Consider the following 19,724-nt stretch of genomic DNA (forward strand, 5'->3'; position numbering starts at 1 on the left):
TACGGATGTTTAGAGGCAATGCGAAACAATGGATCTATTTTAACCATTTTCAAAAGGCTTCGTCCTTGGGTCAAAAGAAGAGAATGTGCTAAATTTCATTTAGCACATACTCATAATTATTTTGAAAATTGCGACCTGTAGCGTGCGAACAAAGTTTGCATGGAAACTCAGACGGACAGACAGACGGATAGCTAAATCGACTCAGGAAGTGATTCTGATCCGAAGTGGTGTATACTTTAAGCTGGGTGTAGGACCAATATTTTTGGGTGTTACAAAAACCACTATAGTGGTTTAGGGTATAAAAAAGTACAATTTTCCAATTTGGAAAGTACATTTTTCCATTTATCTCTCGCATGTCCGATTTCGTTTTACTCTAGTATAATAAAAAATAAACATAAAAAGCATTAGAGATAGAAAAATATACAAAGAGAGAGATAAAGAGAGCAAAAGGACAAAACAGTTAACAAGTATTAAGTTAAACTATACAACAATGTAGATTGTATTATAATATCCTGTATTTACATTTAAGTTAGTACATTTATTTTGACAAGCGGTTTGACCTTAAGTATTGACTTATATTGATTCCTATATTGGTGTTTTTCATACCAGTAAAGTTGGTTTTAAGTGGACTAACATAGACTTCCTAGATTTGCTAAATATTGGTTTCCAAAATGTACCGCTGTAAACTAAAGAAAATTCTTCACTTCTCTCTTAAATTTTTTTATATAAACAATTTCTAAAATCTCATATCTATCGGGCAAAAAATCTTAGTAAGAAAATTGTATAGAATTTTATTTATTTAACACATACACATAAACAAAAAAAAAAACACAAAGATAAGAATTTTTTAAACAAAACACAACAATACTCCAAAAGGACTCAACTTAAGAATATCTAGAATAGGTGAATGTGTGTGAAATACCAACACATATTTAGACATAGACTTTTTAACTAACACTTCTACATAATAGTATAGAAAGTTAAGAAAAGTACTTGTTGTATGTACATTATCAGGATATTTTCAAAAGGAATGTTAGGGAGAGAAATCTTATATAATGAAAATTAAAGCAGTTATAATGTATATTGTGACTATTGGCCATAATTTTGCAAATTATTTCCATTTTAAAATAGGTAGTTATTTATAAATTGTGAAATATGTTAATAGGAATTGTTTTAACATTTTATTCAATCTCCAACTAAAGACGAAAATCCGAAATTTATTGAAATTAAAGCAAAATTGATTAGTAACAAGTAGTTAAACTAATAAATCAATAAGGATTTAGTAACATAGAAATTTCTTGACGTGGATTTCAAATTTCAAACCTCCCCGTAATATATATTTCAACAACTAGTGCAGAAGAACATATTCGAAGGTCTCATTAGGTTAACCCCTAAAAATACTCTAAGATATTTCCATTGACCGCTTTAATAACTGCAACTGCTGTCTAATAGAGCTTGTCTATAGCCACCAAACTTTTCCACAGACAGAATAGTTGTTTCGGTAATGCTTGTCAAACATTCAGTTTCTGAAATGGCTGTCTGAATGAATTGTGCTGTAACAAATTCGATAATGACTTCAACTCAAACAAACACTTACTTTTCAATGACTACTATATACCGTCTGCATTACTTTTAAGTACTATTGTAATGACTTACGTATATTCAGATACATAAGTAGTTTATTTATTTGCATATTTTATTTGATCGATCATTAGCATCTGTTTTTATTACACAAACAGAAAGAAAATAGTTTTCTTGTGTAAGTACTCGATACTTGTAAGTACTTATTTAAGTAGTTATTTGTAAGAGAGCGTGGTAAATCAGCGAATTAACTTTTTTTTTGCTTTTCAAATCATACTTTTCACTGAAAATTTTTGCTAAGTATATCTGGATTAGTTGAATATAGGGATGCGAAAATAGTTAGCGACTCTAACTCTAATGTAAACTAGACGTGTGGATATTTAGACTACTTTAAATTAGATTCAATATTAAAATCCTTGAATCTATAATGTCTAGGACTATTAGCAAATAATTTCTTTTAAAATTTTCGTAAAATGTTATTCGTTTCTTAAGGGGATACCAATTATTGTTCCAAATAAATACTCTCCCAGTTCATTATTTACATTTAAGATCAAACACCAAAAATATGCCTTAAAGAAATTAATATTTCAAACAACGAATTCACTTCCCCTATATGTAGTTGCACACATACATACTACTTCTGTAGCAACTCTATTAAAAACTAATTATTACCTTAGGGATACCTTCCTTCTAAAGTACTAGTTTTCACATGAACATGTAAAAGAGTGCGAGAATGTGTGTATGAACATGAGCTGACTTTAGGGGAACTTTAAATGTCTGCCAGAGGAAAGTGTGGGTGTAAAATGTTAGTTAATTGTAATTCCTACTTTTTTTAAGTTGTTTTTTTTTTTATTTCATTTCTCTTTAAGTTTATTAAACAACACCTCCGCCTCAGAAAACTATTTGAAATGTGGAAGTGAATGAGTGAATGTATGTCTAAGCTTTTTTTTTACTTTTTAGTTTTACATCTGCCTTTTATTTTCAAGTTTATATACACTTTCAGTTTTTTTACTATTCGTGCTGCTTTGGTGCTGCAAACAATTTGTTAGTTTTGTAAATTTAAGGAAATGAAAAAACTAACCATAGTGCGTGCTAAAATTCCGGAAATTGCCAAGAATAAATACAAAGAACCGAGCAAAGTACAAAAAAAGTAGAAAATAAAATACTACATGAAAAGGTTATTGCTTTTGGCAAATAACAAATGCAAGGGTTGTCTAGAATTAGAAGTTTAGTATGTGTTTGCTTGTAAGTTTGTGTGTAGTTTTTGGTGAAATTGAAATTCCTACAAAGGAGTAGATGTAAAAAAAAATATAATATTAAGTAATTTTCCCTTGATATATTCAAGAACATACATAGTTACATATGTACTCAGTTTGTAAGAGAGTTAGTAAGTGTATACATACACAGTTAGATATCCTTGTAGTAGTGGAGAACCAAACAAGAAATATTATTATCTATGGGGAATAATCAAAGCAGGGATTGATAAAGAAATGGAGCGAAAATTTTTTTTTTATCTAACAGAGCTGCCCAAACCAAGGGGCCACTGGAAACATTAAAAGTAGGGGAGGAATCAGTATTTTGAAACTTAATTCTGTGATTTTATAATGCTAATTATGGACTTTGAGAGGTTGCAAAGAGGAATTGTGAAGGTAAATTTTAAAAGGGCTATAATAACAAGGATTGAGCCTCAATTTTCTCAAGAACTTGTGATGCCTTTTCTGATTAGCGCGTTTGAGATACAGGCAGTCAAAGTAAAACTCTAAAAGATACAAATATTAAGGGAAATCATCAAAGTAACTTTATGGACATGTTGACGACAACTCCATTATTCAAATGGCATAATACGGTGTCAAATGTGGATATACAGCTCTTTTTGTGATAAGACCCAGATTTTTGACAAATATGTCCAAATACTCCCTTTTATTTTGAGAATCGAACAGAACTATAACTGAACTAGAACTGAACTAGAACTGAACTAGAACTGAACTAGAACTGAACTAGAACTGAACTAGAACTGAACTAGAACTGAACTAGAACTGAACTAGAACTGAACTAGAACTGAACTAGAACTGAACTAGAACTGAACTAGAACTGAACTAGAACTGAACTAGAACTGAACTAGAACTGAACTAGAACTGAACTAGAACTGAACTAGAACTGAACTAGAACTGAACTAGAACTGAACTAGAACTGAACTAGAACTGAACTAGAACTGAACTAGAACTGAACTAGAACTGAACTAGAACTGAACTAGAACTGAACTAGAACTGAACTAGAACTGAACTAGAACTGAACTAGAACTGAACTAGAACTGAACTAGAACTGAACTAGAACTGAACTAGAACTGAACTAGAACTGAACTAGAACTGAACTAGAACTGAACTAGAACTGAACTAGAACTGAACTAGAACTGAACTAGAACTGAACTAGAACTGAACTGAACTAGAACTGAACTAGAACTGAACTAGAACTGAACTAGAACTGAACTAGAACTGAACTAGAACTGAACTAGAACTGAACTAGAACTGAACTAGAACTGAACTAGAACTGAACTAGAACTGAACTAGAACTGAACTAGAACTGAACTAGAACTGAACTAGAACTGAACTAGAACTGAACTAGAACTGAACTAGAACTGAACTAGAACTGAACTAGAACTGAACTAGAACTGAACTAGAACTGAACTAGAACTGAACTAGAACTGAACTAGAACTGAACTAGAACTGAACTAGAACTGAACTAGAACTGAACTAGAACTGAACTAGAACTGAACTAGAACTGAACTAGAACTGAACTAGAACTGAACTAGAACTGAACTAGAACTGAACTAGAACTGAACTAGAACTGAACTAGAACTGAACTAGAACTGAACTAGAACTGAACTAGAACTGAACTAGAACTGAACTAGAACTGAACTAGAACTGAACTGAACTGAACTAGAACTGAACTAGAACTGAACTAGAACTGAACTAGAACTGAACTAGAACTGAACTAGAACTGAACTAGAACTGAACTAGAACTGAACTAGAACTGAACTAGAACTGAACTAGAACTGAACTAGAACTGAACTAGAACTGAACTAGAACTGAACTAGAACTGAACTAGAACTGAACTAGAACTGAACTAGAACTGAACTAGAACTGAACTAGAACTGAACTAGAACTGAACTAGAACTGAACTAGAACTGAACTAGAACTGAACTAGAACTGAACTAGAACTGAACTAGAACTGAACTAGAACTGAACTAGAACTGAACTAGAACTGAACTAGAACTGAACTAGAACTGAACTAGAACTGAACTAGAACTGAACTAGAACTGAACTAGAACTGAACTAGAACTGAACTAGAACTGAACTAGAACTGAACTAGAACTGAACTAGAAAGCTTTCTCTTTAAATGTCTGAGATTACTGTTCATACTATGTTTTACTTTGTCATAAACACAATGACAGAGCTGACTATCTTAAAAAAATAATCTTCTGATTTAGTGAATTTAGGTTTGCAACGAATTATAGTGGACAATGAAGTTGTGGAAATCTTACATTGGAAAAATCCTGAAAAATGTATAAACATTGTTTTCAATGAAAAGCTTTCCCTTTAAATGTTTGAGATTACTGTTCATACTATATATGACTTTGTCATAAATTCAATGAAAGAGCTGAATATTAAAAAAGGTAGGAGTGATCTTTATGGAAACTGAAAAAAGACCATATTCCAAGAATTAAATCACTTAAAGCTAAAATCAAATATCACTTGAGTTAACTTTAAGAATTTTGTTATTATTTTGTGCACATATAAGCTTAAAGATTGATGGGAATTGTTAAATGTCAACAACTTTTTTAAAGCATTTTTTGAAATTCTAAACTTTCTTTTGCAATAACTTAAAACCTTAAAACTGGCTCATATCTTAAAGTTTAATCAAGCAAAAGAAAATCTTCAGACTTTTGCTTGTAATTTAAAATTTTTTTGTGATTATAATGTTCTAAAAAATGTTTTCATTCTCTTTTTTTATTCCTGCAGATTAAATTCGTTTCTTGGTAACCGGAGCAAAAAAAAGTAAATACAAAAGGATGACACTTGAACAGGTCTTAAATTAAACAGAAACAAAAGGCAACAGGAAAGGAACAACAAACAAAAAAAAAAACATGTTAAAAAAATAAAATAAATACCAACAAGATGACAACAATTGTAATAAAAAAGTAACATAACAAGAGTTAAAAAAAATTACAAAAAACAGACAAATACATGGTGACAAATAACACATACATGGTGCTACAAAAAACAACTGAGATTAAAGTATAAAAAAATATTTTAAATAAGTAAAAGTATAACAAAATAAATTCCCACCAGCAGTTGCACAAGGACTTTGCGTAAGGATTCTTTTTGTCATTTTTTTTCTTTTGGGTTACTCAGAATTTACGCCATTCCTTTTGCGACAGTGTTTGTTTAATATTTCCTGTCTTATTTATTTAAGAAATTGTGCTGAAATAAAAGCGAAACCATGATAAAATGTTTTTGTTAAATATAAAGGAAAATATTTGTTAGAAATTATTTTTTGTTTAAAAAAAGAACAACAACTGCAAAAAAGGACTTTCCTGTCAACTTCATTACCAAAACAGGAATCTGCTTTATAGTGTTCCATTATATTCTATTAGTTTTTCTTTTGTTGGGTTTGTTTACTGAGTTTTCGTAGTGTTGTTCAACGTTCATCTTTTATGTGATGCCCTTAAGGAGTCTAGAGTTGGAGATAGTTTACATTTAGTTCACTTTTACATGATTTGACAACAAAAAGGACATTATATTGTCACAACAGGATAAAAAACAATTACCTCATAACAGCAGCAGCTTAGAAGAAAAAAAACTCACACAAAAAACTACAACTCAAAATCATTGAAATAGAAAAAATAAAAGAACAAAAATAATAGTTGCAAATAGAGGAAAGTGTGGTTAAGAGGAACTGCAACCATTTTTTGGTGATTTTGAGACAAGTGACAACAAAGAGTAATGAGAAGAATAGACAAGGGTGCTGAGACACCCTCATCAACCGCAAGGACTTTAGCAAACAATATGCTGGCACAGGACTCATCTCACAAACCAACAGCCCCAGCAGCAACAACAGTAAAAGCACATCATCAGCAACAACAACAACAAGAACAGTATCACAGTAGTAGTTGTAGCAATAGTAACAAATTACAAACATATCAAGAAAATTTTAACAATGAAAAGTCCTTGAAAGATTCCACAAAAATGTTGCCAACACCTACAACAACAACGAATAACAAACAGCTACAAATGTCAACTACACAGCAAACAACAAAAGCTGGAACAGCAGCTCTACTTTCAGTAGCAGCAACACAACAACAGCAACAAACTAGTCGCCTTGATGGACTTAATCATACAAATAAAAGTCCCTCAAATAAAAACACAGAAAACCTTCAGCAGCAACAACATCATCAACAGCAGCTTACTGCTGAAACATATAAAAAATGTCCTGTAGTTATAAACAGCAAATCTTCCTCAACAATAGCGACAACATCCACAACAAAACAACCTCCTTCATTCCATATAAAATCTTTAACCAGCTCTTCATTCTTTACATCAGCAACATGTCCCTCTACATCCTCATCCAACAAATCAGCAACAACAAAAACTTCAATATCATTATTAAATTTATTTTTCTACATCATGTGCGTCACATCCTTGGGCTTCTCCTTGTACTGTAATGTACGACAAACGCATACGGAGCGCACATTACGACATTTAAGGGAATTCGATGAACGTCTAATGGATCTGGAGATGCAATTACAAATGCAACAACAACAATTGCAACATGTTAGCCATACACTGACACAAACTCAAGAGCAACTACGACAGGCAGACACATACAGCAGAAGCTACAGCAACAACAACAACAATAATAATGAAGAAGAGGACGATGAGGTGGATGACGATGATGATGAAATGGATACTACTGATATGGATTATACCTCTCGAGCACTGAGTGCTGGAGGTAATTTAAATATTTTACATTTGAGAGATGCCAAAGATGTTACACAAGCTGTTCGTTTATTAACACGGCAAGTGGGTGAATTACATCGTCTTAGACGTGATGTTTCCCAATTACAATTGAGTCGTCGACAACAGCATCGTCGTCAGACGGGTCTAGGTGGCGGCGGCAATGGTTCGAGTGGTTCGCATGAACGTTTAGGCAGTGCAGGTGCTGGCGGTAATTTCCAAGAGTGCGGTTGTCAACCAGGTGAGTTAGTTAATAGTTTATATCCCTTTTTCACCATTTCTGTTTTTGTTTTGTTTATGCAAATTAGTTTTAATAATTGCTGTCGTATTTTATTTCATTAAATGTTTTGCATTTAAGTGGTTTTGTGCCTTTTTGGAGACCTTTAAGGGTTGGTTAGTTGGAGGGTTGTAGGCCGTTATGTTTCGTTGGTTTGTTGGCCAACTACCAAAAAAAGTATACAACGTAATTGCCAAGACCTTTATTTGAATTAGTTAGTTAAAACGGTTTGATTTGGTTTTTGGTTTAGAGAAATAAAAAAATGCCAATTTAAGCGCTTTTAATGGCAGATGGAGTATTTTGTGGTAAAAGACTGTTTGTTGTTTGTATAGCCAAACATTTGGCAGACAACTTTGGTGGATTTTATTTTGTATAAATTACAAAAATTAAATGTTCTAGCTGCATACGACATGAATTTTAATAAATAATTTAACAAAAGATTTGATTAGACCCAACTTTAAAATAGTTATAAAATTTTGTACTTCAATCTCATTTCTTATTTAATTAAAAAATACGTTCATTCACTTCCTAACATATACATATGTCTTATTTAGTTATGAATAAGTAGTTGAGCTTTGAATAGCTTGACCCTGCAGTTCGACAGAAAGTCAATGCATCCGAAAAAGACAGTGATTTCCACTAACATCTAACCACCTGGTTGGATCAAATTCGTCTTTCGTCACGGATGTACTCTTTGTGAAGATAATCGTCACTTTAGAGTCCCCTTTGTAAGCGAGAGAGGGGACAAGCACTTGTGTGCCTCTTCGTAACCTATGTGGTGACGATTGACTTCCTCGTAGGAAAAGCACGTATTAAAATAGCTAGTCACCTGGACAGTTGGTGGCTAGGTGTAACCCTAGGTAGGTTAAATAGGGAGTTCGGGACTAGTAGGTTAAATAGGGAGTTCGGGACTGTCCGATCGAACTGCTGGGGAGTTTTTTAATGCAATTGTGTATGTATAAGTTAGTTAGTTAGTTAGTTAGTTAGTTAGTTAGTTAGTTAGTTAGTTAGTTAGTTAGTTAGTTAGTTAGTTAGTTAGTTAGTTAGTTAGTTAGTTAGTTAGTTAGTTAGTTAGTAGTTAGTTAGTAGTTAGTTAGTTAGTTAGTTAGTAGTTAGTTAGTTAGTAGTTAGTTAGTTAGTAGTTAGTTAGTTAGTAGTTAGTAGTTAGTAGTTAGTTAGTTAGTTAGTTAGTTAGTTAGTTAGTTAGTAGTTAGTAGTAGTTAGTAGTTAGTTAGTAGTAGTTAGTTAGTTAGTAGTAGTTAGTTAGTAGTTAGTTAGTTAGTTAGTTAGTTAGTTAGTAGTTAGTTAGTTAGTTAGTTAGTAGTTAGTTAGTTAGTTAGTTAGTTAGTAGTTAGTAGTTATTTAGTTAGTTAGTTAGTTAATAGTTAGTTAGTTAGTTAGTAGTAGTTAGTTAGTTAGTTAGTAGTTAGTTAGTTAGTAGTAGTTAGTTAGTTAGTAGTTAGTAGTAGTTAGTTAGTTAGTTAGTTAGTTAGTAGTTAGTTAGTTAGTTAGTTAGTTAGTAGTTAGTTAGTAGTTAGTTAGTAGTTAGTTAGTTAGTTAGGTTAGTTAGTTAGTTAGTTAGTTAGTTAGTTAGTTAGTTAGTTAGTTAGTTAGTTAGTTAGTTAGTTAGTAGTTAGTTAGTTAGTTAGTTAGTTAGTTAGTTAGTAGTTAGTTAGTAGTAGTTAGTTAGTTAGTTAGTTAGTTAGTTTTAAATGAGGATGTATATACATCAAATCAGAAGAAACACAACTAGGCCTCTATCGGGCCTGTTGTGCACTCCCTAACCAGTGACTCAGGTGGGAATCGAACACACCACCTCCGGTGTACCAGACTAGATCACTAATTACTAACCTACCGGATTAATTAGTAATTTAAAATTTGTTGCTGAAATGTTCTGAAATCAAGTACGATTCGAACTCAAAACAAGACCATTTTGAGATTAATTCAATCTTTACATTTGTAAAACAATCCTATTTTTATCTCAAATCATACCGGAAATTATTGAAAGTACATCAATTTGTTTGGGTCGCTTTGTGCACTGATATGTATGTCAATGAATTTCTCAACATACAACTGATCATACCAGATACTTTTTCTTTCAAAGACAAATTGTTACGATTAAGTTGGAAGCTTAAATACAAACCTAGAGCATGTTTGGAAAGCATTTCAATTTCAAAATCTATCAGTTAATTACTTTCCACTAAAGTCGCAATATTTCAAAGTTCTATCATGTCATTAACATCCCTTAATTTAAAAAAGGGAAATCCAATAAAATTTAAATAATCATTCATCTTATATATAGTATATTCATTCATCATCGTTTATCCTTAAAAACCAAACAATTATCTTTCAAAAGACTTTAGAATTTCTTTTATAACTTTCTTTATTGCCACACAAACTTTTAAAACTAAAATCTTTTCCTTTTACATTTTTTTAAAAGAAACCACTACCATAAAATCTAAATGTTGATAGATTAATATCATGATTATAAAAAATATAAATTCATTTAAGTGATAATATGGCCATTTTACAAAAAATCCCCCAAAATTCAAACATTTTATGCTTTTATACCACAAAAACCATATACTAAAAGACACGCAAGCTGTGGGAGGAGAAACAACTATCCAGAAGAAATACTGGCACAAGATGTTAGGATAAGCTGGAGAGAAAATGAGAGAAATACAAATAACAATTTAACCAACAAATGATGCTAATACATAAAACCAGTTGAGAAAAAAGGAACAATTTTGAAACATGAATACTCTAACAGACTTATAGACACAGATGTTCAAAATAATATTTCAAACGCATTACTATAGAAGTAGTTAAATGTGTGTGCCAGTAAGCAGTCGTATGTAGTATATGGGTGTGTATTAAACAAATGTCCTTTGTAAAGGAATAATCATTATATACACACACACAGAGGGATAAAATGTCAGAAATCCGTTTTTATAGAGTATAAAGTATCTACTAAATGTTCAAAGTTTTTTGTTTTATGTGTTAAATTTTTCAGCAAGTCTTTCTTTCATTCATTTATATAATCCGCATAGATTATATTATGAGTCTTTTTTTTTGTTTCTTCCAGTATTTGTTTGCTTTGCAAAAGTATTATTGTTGTTATTACTTTCAATTCATTACATTTGTGTGTTTCATGTTGTTAATTGTTGGCAAATGTCAACACCATTTGCTTACACACCAACCTCACTCCTCCCTCGCCATCTAGCTGCTTTTCGCAATTTTCCAAAGTGGCAAGTAACAGCAAAAATTGTGTTAATATTCTAATACTTAAAGAGAAAAGTTGTTCATTTTTCCAACTTTTACTTTTTTGCTTTTGTTTTTTTGGTGTAAATGTGAACATGTTAAGTATTGTTATTATTACTTCTTATACAACAACAGCAGAAACAAAAACAACAATTTATGCATATTTTACACGCAACATGTTGCTAACAATGCACATTTAAATGGGGAAGGTTGGCGAAGTTAAAAAACTTGTTTGAAGCGAAATTTGAAGAAGTTTCTAATCGTTTTTCGAATTATAAAATTTTAATTTGCTATAAATTTTAAATTTCTAGAGTAGCACTAGTCATTGGACTGGTCTATAAAATATTCTATGGACTAGTCGATTGACAGTGGTTTAGAAAATTTTATTTTTGGAAATAGTTGGATATCTTTGGAACTATTAGAGATATAGTAACGAAATGTTTGAGCTGAACAGTTGTAGATGATCACAGTCGAAATAGGGACTAATGGGCAGCGTCTCAAAGTTGGTCACATTGAGTATCACATATTTTATTTTTAATTCGCCAAAAGTCCACTTAAGATCTGAATGAGCCGAAATTTAAATATAACTACTTCTTGAAAAAATTTACAAAAGGTTTAAATTTTAGTTTTTAATTTTGCCAATATTTTTTGGGGATTTTTAGATGTGGGAGGCTACGCAGGATCATAAAGTTTTTTAAAAATACCTTCTGGTTTTCTTATAAAAAGTTCTTCGGGACACTACACAAATTTTATATGATCCGAAAAATATTTAATGCGTATATTTAAAATTAACTGGGGACTGGTTGTAATCCAATCGGATAATGAATATTCGTGGAAGAACGCGATTATCACATAATTAGTTAAAAATTAACACTTTTTTCCGCTTTAACCAAAATTTCGTTACTATATCTTTAATAGTTAGAGAGATACCAAATTATTGTTTAAAATAAAAATTTCTTAACCAATATGTGACTACCCTTTAAATCTAATCGTAAGGCAACATTCCCTAATATGTTTCGCAATAAAATTGTTCACATAAGAGCATAAATTTTCTCTCAAACCAAGTAACAGTAGCTGAGGCAATAACTTTAGTAAGTAGCAGTATGTTGAAAGTCCTAATCTAAAAAGTAATCAAAGTTTTGTGGTTCCGGCACAACAAACAAACCTCCTCCCCCACCACAAAGAGAAAAACAACAACAATATACAATATATAAATATGCAAGTATGTAAGTGTATGTATATGTTAATATCTATGATCACGTCTTATAACTAAAACAAACATTAGCAAATACTTAGAAAAATAAAACTTTGTCTGAGTTATTTTTGGGTTCTTTTGTTTATACTACTTTTTCTGTCTCATTACTTTAGTGGTCATTTTCATTATGTTCTTGTTTAGTTGTTTTTTTTTTTCTTTCTTTTCCCCCTTCCCCTTCCAATACTTATTTCCTTTCTAAGCATATTAATAAAAATCTGTAACAGTTTTTCCAATTAATAAAATCTCTAAACAACTATAAATTATTTCTCGCATACAAACACTTGTATGGGGTTTTATATAACGCAGGGAGACATTTTCATTTCATATACAATTTACCCTTAAAACAATTAGTTAAAGACTTAAGGTTTTAACTAATTGTATTATATATTTAAGGGTAGAAATTCTATATGTTTTTTTTCAAGAATTTGTTGAAATGTGACCAAAAAATTTTCACCAGGGACCTGTGACACTTGTCGTGTGATTATTTTACCACTAGATATAAAGACCTAATGTTGTCTATTAAAATAATTTAATATAAACGTTTTAAATTCATTCATATGAATGAGTAGGTTTAGGAGGAAAACAATTTTATTGATTTTTTTTTGGTTATAGAAAATTTTCTATTGATTTTCTCATAAATTTGAATTTTCTATAGAAAATTTTGTTCTCAATGGGACGAATTTTTTATTAAAAATGTTACTCTCATTGAGCCGAATTTTGTTCTCATTGTGACACATTTTCTATAGAAAATTTTTCTCTCATTGTAATACATTTTCTATAGAATATTTTGCTTTTATTGAAACATATTTTCTATAAAAAAATCTTGCTCTCATTGAAACACATTTTCTATAGAAAATTTTGCTCTCATTGAAACACATTTTCTATAGAAAATTTTGCTCTCATTGAGACACATTTTCTATAGAAAATTTTGCCCTCACTTGAGACATATTTTCTATAGAAAATTTTGCTCTCATTGAGACACATTTTGTATAGAAAATTTTGCTCTCATTGAGACACATTTTCTATAGAAAATTTTGCTCTCATTCAGACACATTTTTTATAGAAAATTTAGCTTTGATTGAGACACATTTTCTATAGAAAATTTTGCTCTCATTCAGACACATTTTCTATAGAAAATTTAGCTTTGATTGAGACACATTTTCTATAGCAAATGGTGCGCTCATTGAAACGCATTTTCTATAGAAAATTTGATTGAGACACATTTTCTATAGAAAATTTTGCTCTCATTCAGACACATTTTCTATAGAAAATTTAGCTTTGATTGAGACACATTTTCTATAGCAAATGGTGCGCTCATTGAAACGCATTTTCTATAGAAAATTTTGTACTCATTGAGACACATTTTCTATAGAAAATTTTGCTCTCATGGAGACACATTTTCTATAGAAAATTTTGCTCTTATTGAAACACATTTTCTATAGAAAATTTCCTCTCATTGAGATACATTTTCTAAAGAAAATTTTGCTCTCATTAAGACTAATTTTTTATAGAAATTTTTGCTCTCATTGAGACACATTTTATATAGAAAATTGTGCTCTCATTCAGACACATTTTCTATAGAAAATTTTGCTCTCATTGAGACACATTTTCCATAGAAAATGTTGCTCTGATTGAGACACATTTTCTATAGAAAATTTGCTCTGAAAATTTTGCTCTGATTGTGACACATTTTCTATAGAAAATTGTGCTCTCATTGAGATACGTTATCTATAGCAAATGGTGCTCTCAATGAAACACATTTTTTATAGAAAATTTTGTTCTCATTGAGACACATTTTCTATAGAAAATTTTGCTCTCCATGAGATACATTTCCTATAGAAGACATTTCTGGAAAATTTTACATTTCCATTGATTAAAATTTGTATAGAAAATTTTGTCTTATTAAAATCGAGATACGTTTTCTATGGAAAATTTTGGTTTTATTGTAATTGAGAAAAATTTTCTTTCAATGTTTAAAACGTAAAAATAGTTTGAAACCGAAAACTCCTATGTGTTATCCTTTCGTATTCTGCAATCTCTATTTTTAACGAGATTTTTATGAAATTTGTCCTTAAATAATTATATTTTTTCCGACTCTTGTCAACTACCGATGCTGGCGAAAGCAATAAAACATTTTCCAAAATAATTTTACAAAACAAACCAAGCACAAACATTTCGTTTTTTTTTTCATGCTACAACAAAATAAATTATTTGCCAAAAACGTGAAGCAAAGAAAAAAATACTTTTAGTACCAAAAATTTGGTATTGTTTATGAATGTTGTGCGGAATATGGAGCAATTTCAAATGTAGATGTACAAGAAATAAATTTATGTTTGTTTATCAAGGAGCAGGGGTAAGTGAGGTATAAACTGCAAGAGTGCGCAGGAAGAGTGTCACAAATGAAGGTGACAAGCCACAATGGTGTGTTACCCAAAACACAAATAATACAACTAGGAGCCAACAAACACATACTCCATCTGGTCTACAATATAAATGAAATAAAGGAATAACAAATTTATAAAATTTATTTTATTGGGAGCAACATATAACAACCGAACAAACCTGCAACTTTTCACAGCCAAATCATACGAGCCATACGAACCAGCACAATTAAGCCACTCTGGCAAGGAAACCCAACTAATATCATACAGTGTCAGCTTTTAAAAATGGTTTTGGTTTAAATGGTAACATGAGGTTTTTTTTGGCACTTTGGGAGAGATTTTGCTGTATTTACACATAACCAGATGCAAGTTTTTCGTTTTGCGTACATAAATAAATGGCAAACATAACGGAAAACAATAAATGACACTTTTAACACTTAAAGTTAGACATAACAAATACACAATTGCAAGGATATAACAATTATATATGCGGCAGATGATAAACGAAAAATATTCTGAGACAAATATCGGTTGGAAAAAATTCATATGATATGATATCCGTGTCTTTAAGAAAGCAGATGTACTGAATGACTGGCGTTATGATTTTTTTTCCTAAATATGTATAATACTTTGGTAATGGGCGGTTATACCAAGGAACAAAACTTGAAAGGAGCCATAACTGAACATCTTTGAAATGATTTAGAAATATCAGATTTTTGTTAATTTTTTTTAGAAAAGAAAATCTGAAAATTTGTAAATATTTTCTTTAAGTGTATTTATTTTCTTTCACTGCAATATGTTACCACTTTTATATGGTACCAAAAATGTATTTTAAACTTTTTATATTTTTGCTTTTCTAGTTTTTGGTTATGATTCTAACCCTAAAAACTAATTTCGGAATTCTTTTACTAAACATAGATTTTTTGTTGTTTATTTTTAAATTGTATGTCCTTTGTACTGAGATTCGAATACATACTAAGTCTAGTGTCACAAACAACACAAATATTTTAGTTTTTTTTTTTTTTCTCAACAAAAGAAAATTTATAGGATTTTATAGTGGTGTTATTAGAAGGGCTTTTGGTTGGGTTTTTAAACTAAAATGCGTTTTTGAGGGGGTTTTAAAAGTTATATAAAAATGATTTACTTACCGCTAATTTAAGACGATTTAGATTTGTTATTAAATCTGAAAATAAATAGAAAAAAGTTTACAATTAAAATCTATCTATATATATTAAAGAGTAACGTTACTGACTGACTGATTCATCATCGCACAGCCCAAACGGCTGAACCTAGAATCATGAATAGTAGATGTGTTTTTGGTTATGTAGATCCACTAAGGAGGCATTTTTGGAAATTTGTACATTTAGTTGTAAAAAATGGAAAAAAACGGGATTTCTTAATTATGTTACAGAATATTATTGATACAAAATTTTAAATGCGTGTCTGGTACTTTTTTGAAATTTTTACTTTTAAGGGGTGAAAATGTGTAACAAAGGTGATTTTGGTACCTTGTTTGGCCCTTTATAACTTTTTAACTAATAAACTTTAAAAAAAAAAAAAATTTAAATATTTTGAATATATCTCCTAGAATTAGGAGACACCTGTTTCGTACTTTTTTAAAATTCAGTCCTTTTTTGGGTGCAAAAGGGGGACTTTTTTAGCACACCCAGAAAACTTTTTCTTCTTATTGACGTATACCTATTAAATTACGTACTAAATCTGTAATATTTATTGCAGCAACATATTTGCTATTTCACTGGAGGAAAAAGTACCAAAAAACTAAGAACGGGATTTTTCATTTATTCAAACAAATTGAACCAATTTTTATAAAATTTGAATAAATAGTTAATTTACTCACACAAATAAGCTATTGGTATATTATTTAGGAATTCGGGCACTAAGGTCTATATAGGACCAAATTCGGGTAAATTGTTTGGTACTTTTTGAAAGCACAATTTTTCTGGAACAAATGTTTGAGTTTTATCTATGATATATAGATTTAAACACTGAATATTTTGTTAATTTAATTCTTGAAACAGTCTATTCCTATGTAGACGAAAAGGGGTAAAAATATTGAATATAAAAAACAGTAAGATTACAAAAAAACGTTTAATCAATAAAAATTTTCTATAAAAGTAATAAACATTTTGTATTTTAGGGTAGCGAAGCACCCGGGGTATTCTAGTATGTATTTTAATAAACATAACAAATTTTCTTTAGAAAATGTTGCTCTCTTGCAAATAAAAATTCTCCTCTATTTTCTATAGAAAACTCTTTTCTCATTGAAATGAAAATCAATTTTCTATAGAAAGTTTAGCACTCGTTGGAAATGGAAAACATTCGCTATAGAAAACTTTGCTCTAATTTAAATTAAGACAAATTTTCTAAAGAAAATTTTGTTTTCATTAAAATGGAAACAATTTTTTTAAAGAAAATTTTGTTCTGATTAAGAGTAGAATTGAAAACAAATCTTTTCTGTCTGATCGAAATTTTTGGCCATTGAAATGAAGAAAAAATTTGATATAAAAAACTTTGCTCTCATATTGAAATTGAGGCGAATTTTCTTTAGTCTCAATGTAATTTTCTATCTTATTGAAATTTGTTATAAAAATTGAATCTCTTTGAAACGAAAAGAAATTTTCTAAAGAGAAACTTCTCTCATTAAAAGTGTATTGCTCTCTCTAAAGAGAAACTTCTCTCATTGAAAGTGTATTGCTCTCTCAAAATTATTTTGCACTAATTTTAAATGAAAACAAAAATTTTCTATACAAAATTTTGATCTAATTGGAATATATTTGCTATAGAAAATTATGCTCTCTCTCTCAAATGTTCTCCAGAAAACTTTGCTCTCTTTAAAATTTTCTATAGTTAAACCAGGGTAGGCAAAATTTGTACAATTGTACTTTTTTGGTACAATTCGATCTTCAAATGTACAATTGTACACCAATGACCCATTTTGTACAATTTGAAAATTCCATTTGCCATCCGTGAGTTGAAATATAGATTTTCCATATAAAATTTTGCTCTCATTGAAATTGAGACAAATTTAAACAAAATTTTGCTCAAATTGTAAAGGAAATTATATCTTTATTAAAAATAACTGAGAGAAATTTTCTATATGAAATTTTGTTGTAATTAAAATAAATTTTCTATAGAAAATAAAGTTCTCATAGAAATACACACCAACTATCTTTAGAAAACTTTGCTCTCTTTGAAATTGTCTATAGTTGAAATATAAATTTTCTATATAAAATTTGCTCTCATTGAAATAGCTTTCCATTAACTTTTCTATAGAAAATGTTGCGCTCATTGAAATTGAGAATAATTTGTTATAAAAAATGTTTCTCTAAAAGGGATAATACTCACATTAAAAGCCATTGCTCTCTCACTCTCTCTCTCTCTTTCTGAATAATGATGGACAAAATTTTGATCTAAACGAAATTTAAAAATTAAGCTGTTATAGAAAAACATATAGATTTTCTACAGAAAACTCTGTTCTCTTTGAAATTGTCTATAGTTGAAATATAAATGTTCTATATCAAATTTTGCCTTTATTAAAAGAAAGAAATTGTATATGCATCAGGTATTATTACTTTGTATTCTGGGCGGGCACTTGTAGGGGAGTTAGGTGAAATCGAAGACCGATATTGCCTATTTTCAATACCAAATAACCTGGTTCAATATTTATGGAAAATGTCAGTTCTCTACCTCCTTTCGTTCGGACTCTATCGTGTTTTCAGCAGACAGAAAGACAAGGCGGACGGACGGACATGGTTAGAACGTCATATAGACCCAGAATATGTCTACTTTTGGGGGTCTTAGATGAATATTTCGATTTCACATAAAAACATTATCAATCGCTTTAAAAAAATCTCACAAAAAATCAAAATAAATTAACATTTTTATAGTTTTGACAATAAAATTAAACTATGTATTTGAAATAAATGTTGTGAAATTTTAAAAAATTCTTTCAAAAACAATAATTGTCCATTTTTATAATTAAAGATTAGCTATAATTATAAATGACATATTTACGAGTTTGCATGCATTTTTTAGATTTTCTTTCACATCTTTCATTAAATTGTCTCTATAAAATCACACTATCAAACAATTGAAATGCCATTTTAAAAGATGCATCAGCATGCAACTTTTTGTCTCAAGTATATAATGTTTTATTTAATTTTTTTGTTCTAGTGAAATATGTGACAGTAAAAATGTTGCACTCCCAGCTTTAATGTCTTAACACCGCCGCACTATGCCGAAATATTTTTTATACACATCCCCTTAAACAGCCACCTAAATATGTAGTACCCACGCCAGACATATAGTCACTCACTCACTCATTCTCAGAATTTCAAAAATCTTTGGGTAAAATCACTGAACAGTTGTTGTGTGTGGAACTATAAATAAAATTCCGCGTATTACTCTCATGCCGACTTTCCGATACGGTTTGTTGTCAGTATGCTTTTTTTTTTTGTAATTTTTTTCGGTTTCGCTTGAGCCAAAAATAAAACAAAATCGGAAAGAAAGGAAAATAAATTTGTCATCTGCGGGAAGTGAGTGTTAAAGGGGTGTGTTGTGAAAGGTATTGTTGACTCGTGTGATGTCAGTCAGGTTAAGGTAGTCGATTGAGTATAAGCGTGTGGTAGTGATGGTCAGTAGTAGTAGTATTTGTTTATTTTATTAAAAGTTGTTAAAGGCTGAATGGCTTGAAATATTATTGTTTGGCCATGTACAAATTGAATAATGTTTTGTTGGTTGGTAGAGCAAAATCAGGTCAGATGTGGTAGATCGTTTTTTAGTGCCAAGGAATTAAATTTTAACGGATTTAAAAATAAAAAAAATATGTTACAACAGAATGACACTAGACTAAATAAACATAAAGTGTCAGTCACATTGAAATGGATATGAAAGGTTTCTAAACTTATCTACTACATTCATTATTTGATAATAAG

General features: G+C 30.2%; 1 protein-coding gene across 1 annotated transcript in view; it reads left to right on the forward strand.

Moving 5' to 3' along the window:
- Nucleotides 1–7,836, forward strand: part of LOC119603644 (probable serine/threonine-protein kinase DDB_G0278901) — a gene marked incomplete at its 3' end in the record, with an annotated part of 56,985 nt that extends 49,149 nt beyond the window's left edge. Inside the window, exon 2 of the mRNA XM_037955751.1 lies at nucleotides 5,601–7,836. Coding sequence (XP_037811679.1) covers nucleotides 6,585–7,836 — 1,252 coding nt within the window. The remainder of the gene's footprint in view (nucleotides 1–5,600) is intronic.
- Between the last annotated feature and the right edge of the window lie 11,888 nt (nucleotides 7,837–19,724).

This window comes from Lucilia sericata, unplaced genomic scaffold (assembly GCF_015586225.1).
Source record: "Lucilia sericata isolate MDLA Ls3-8-SP2 unplaced genomic scaffold, ASM1558622v1 Contig000323F_arrow, whole genome shotgun sequence".
NCBI classification, from domain to species: Eukaryota; Metazoa; Arthropoda; class Insecta; order Diptera; family Calliphoridae; genus Lucilia; species Lucilia sericata.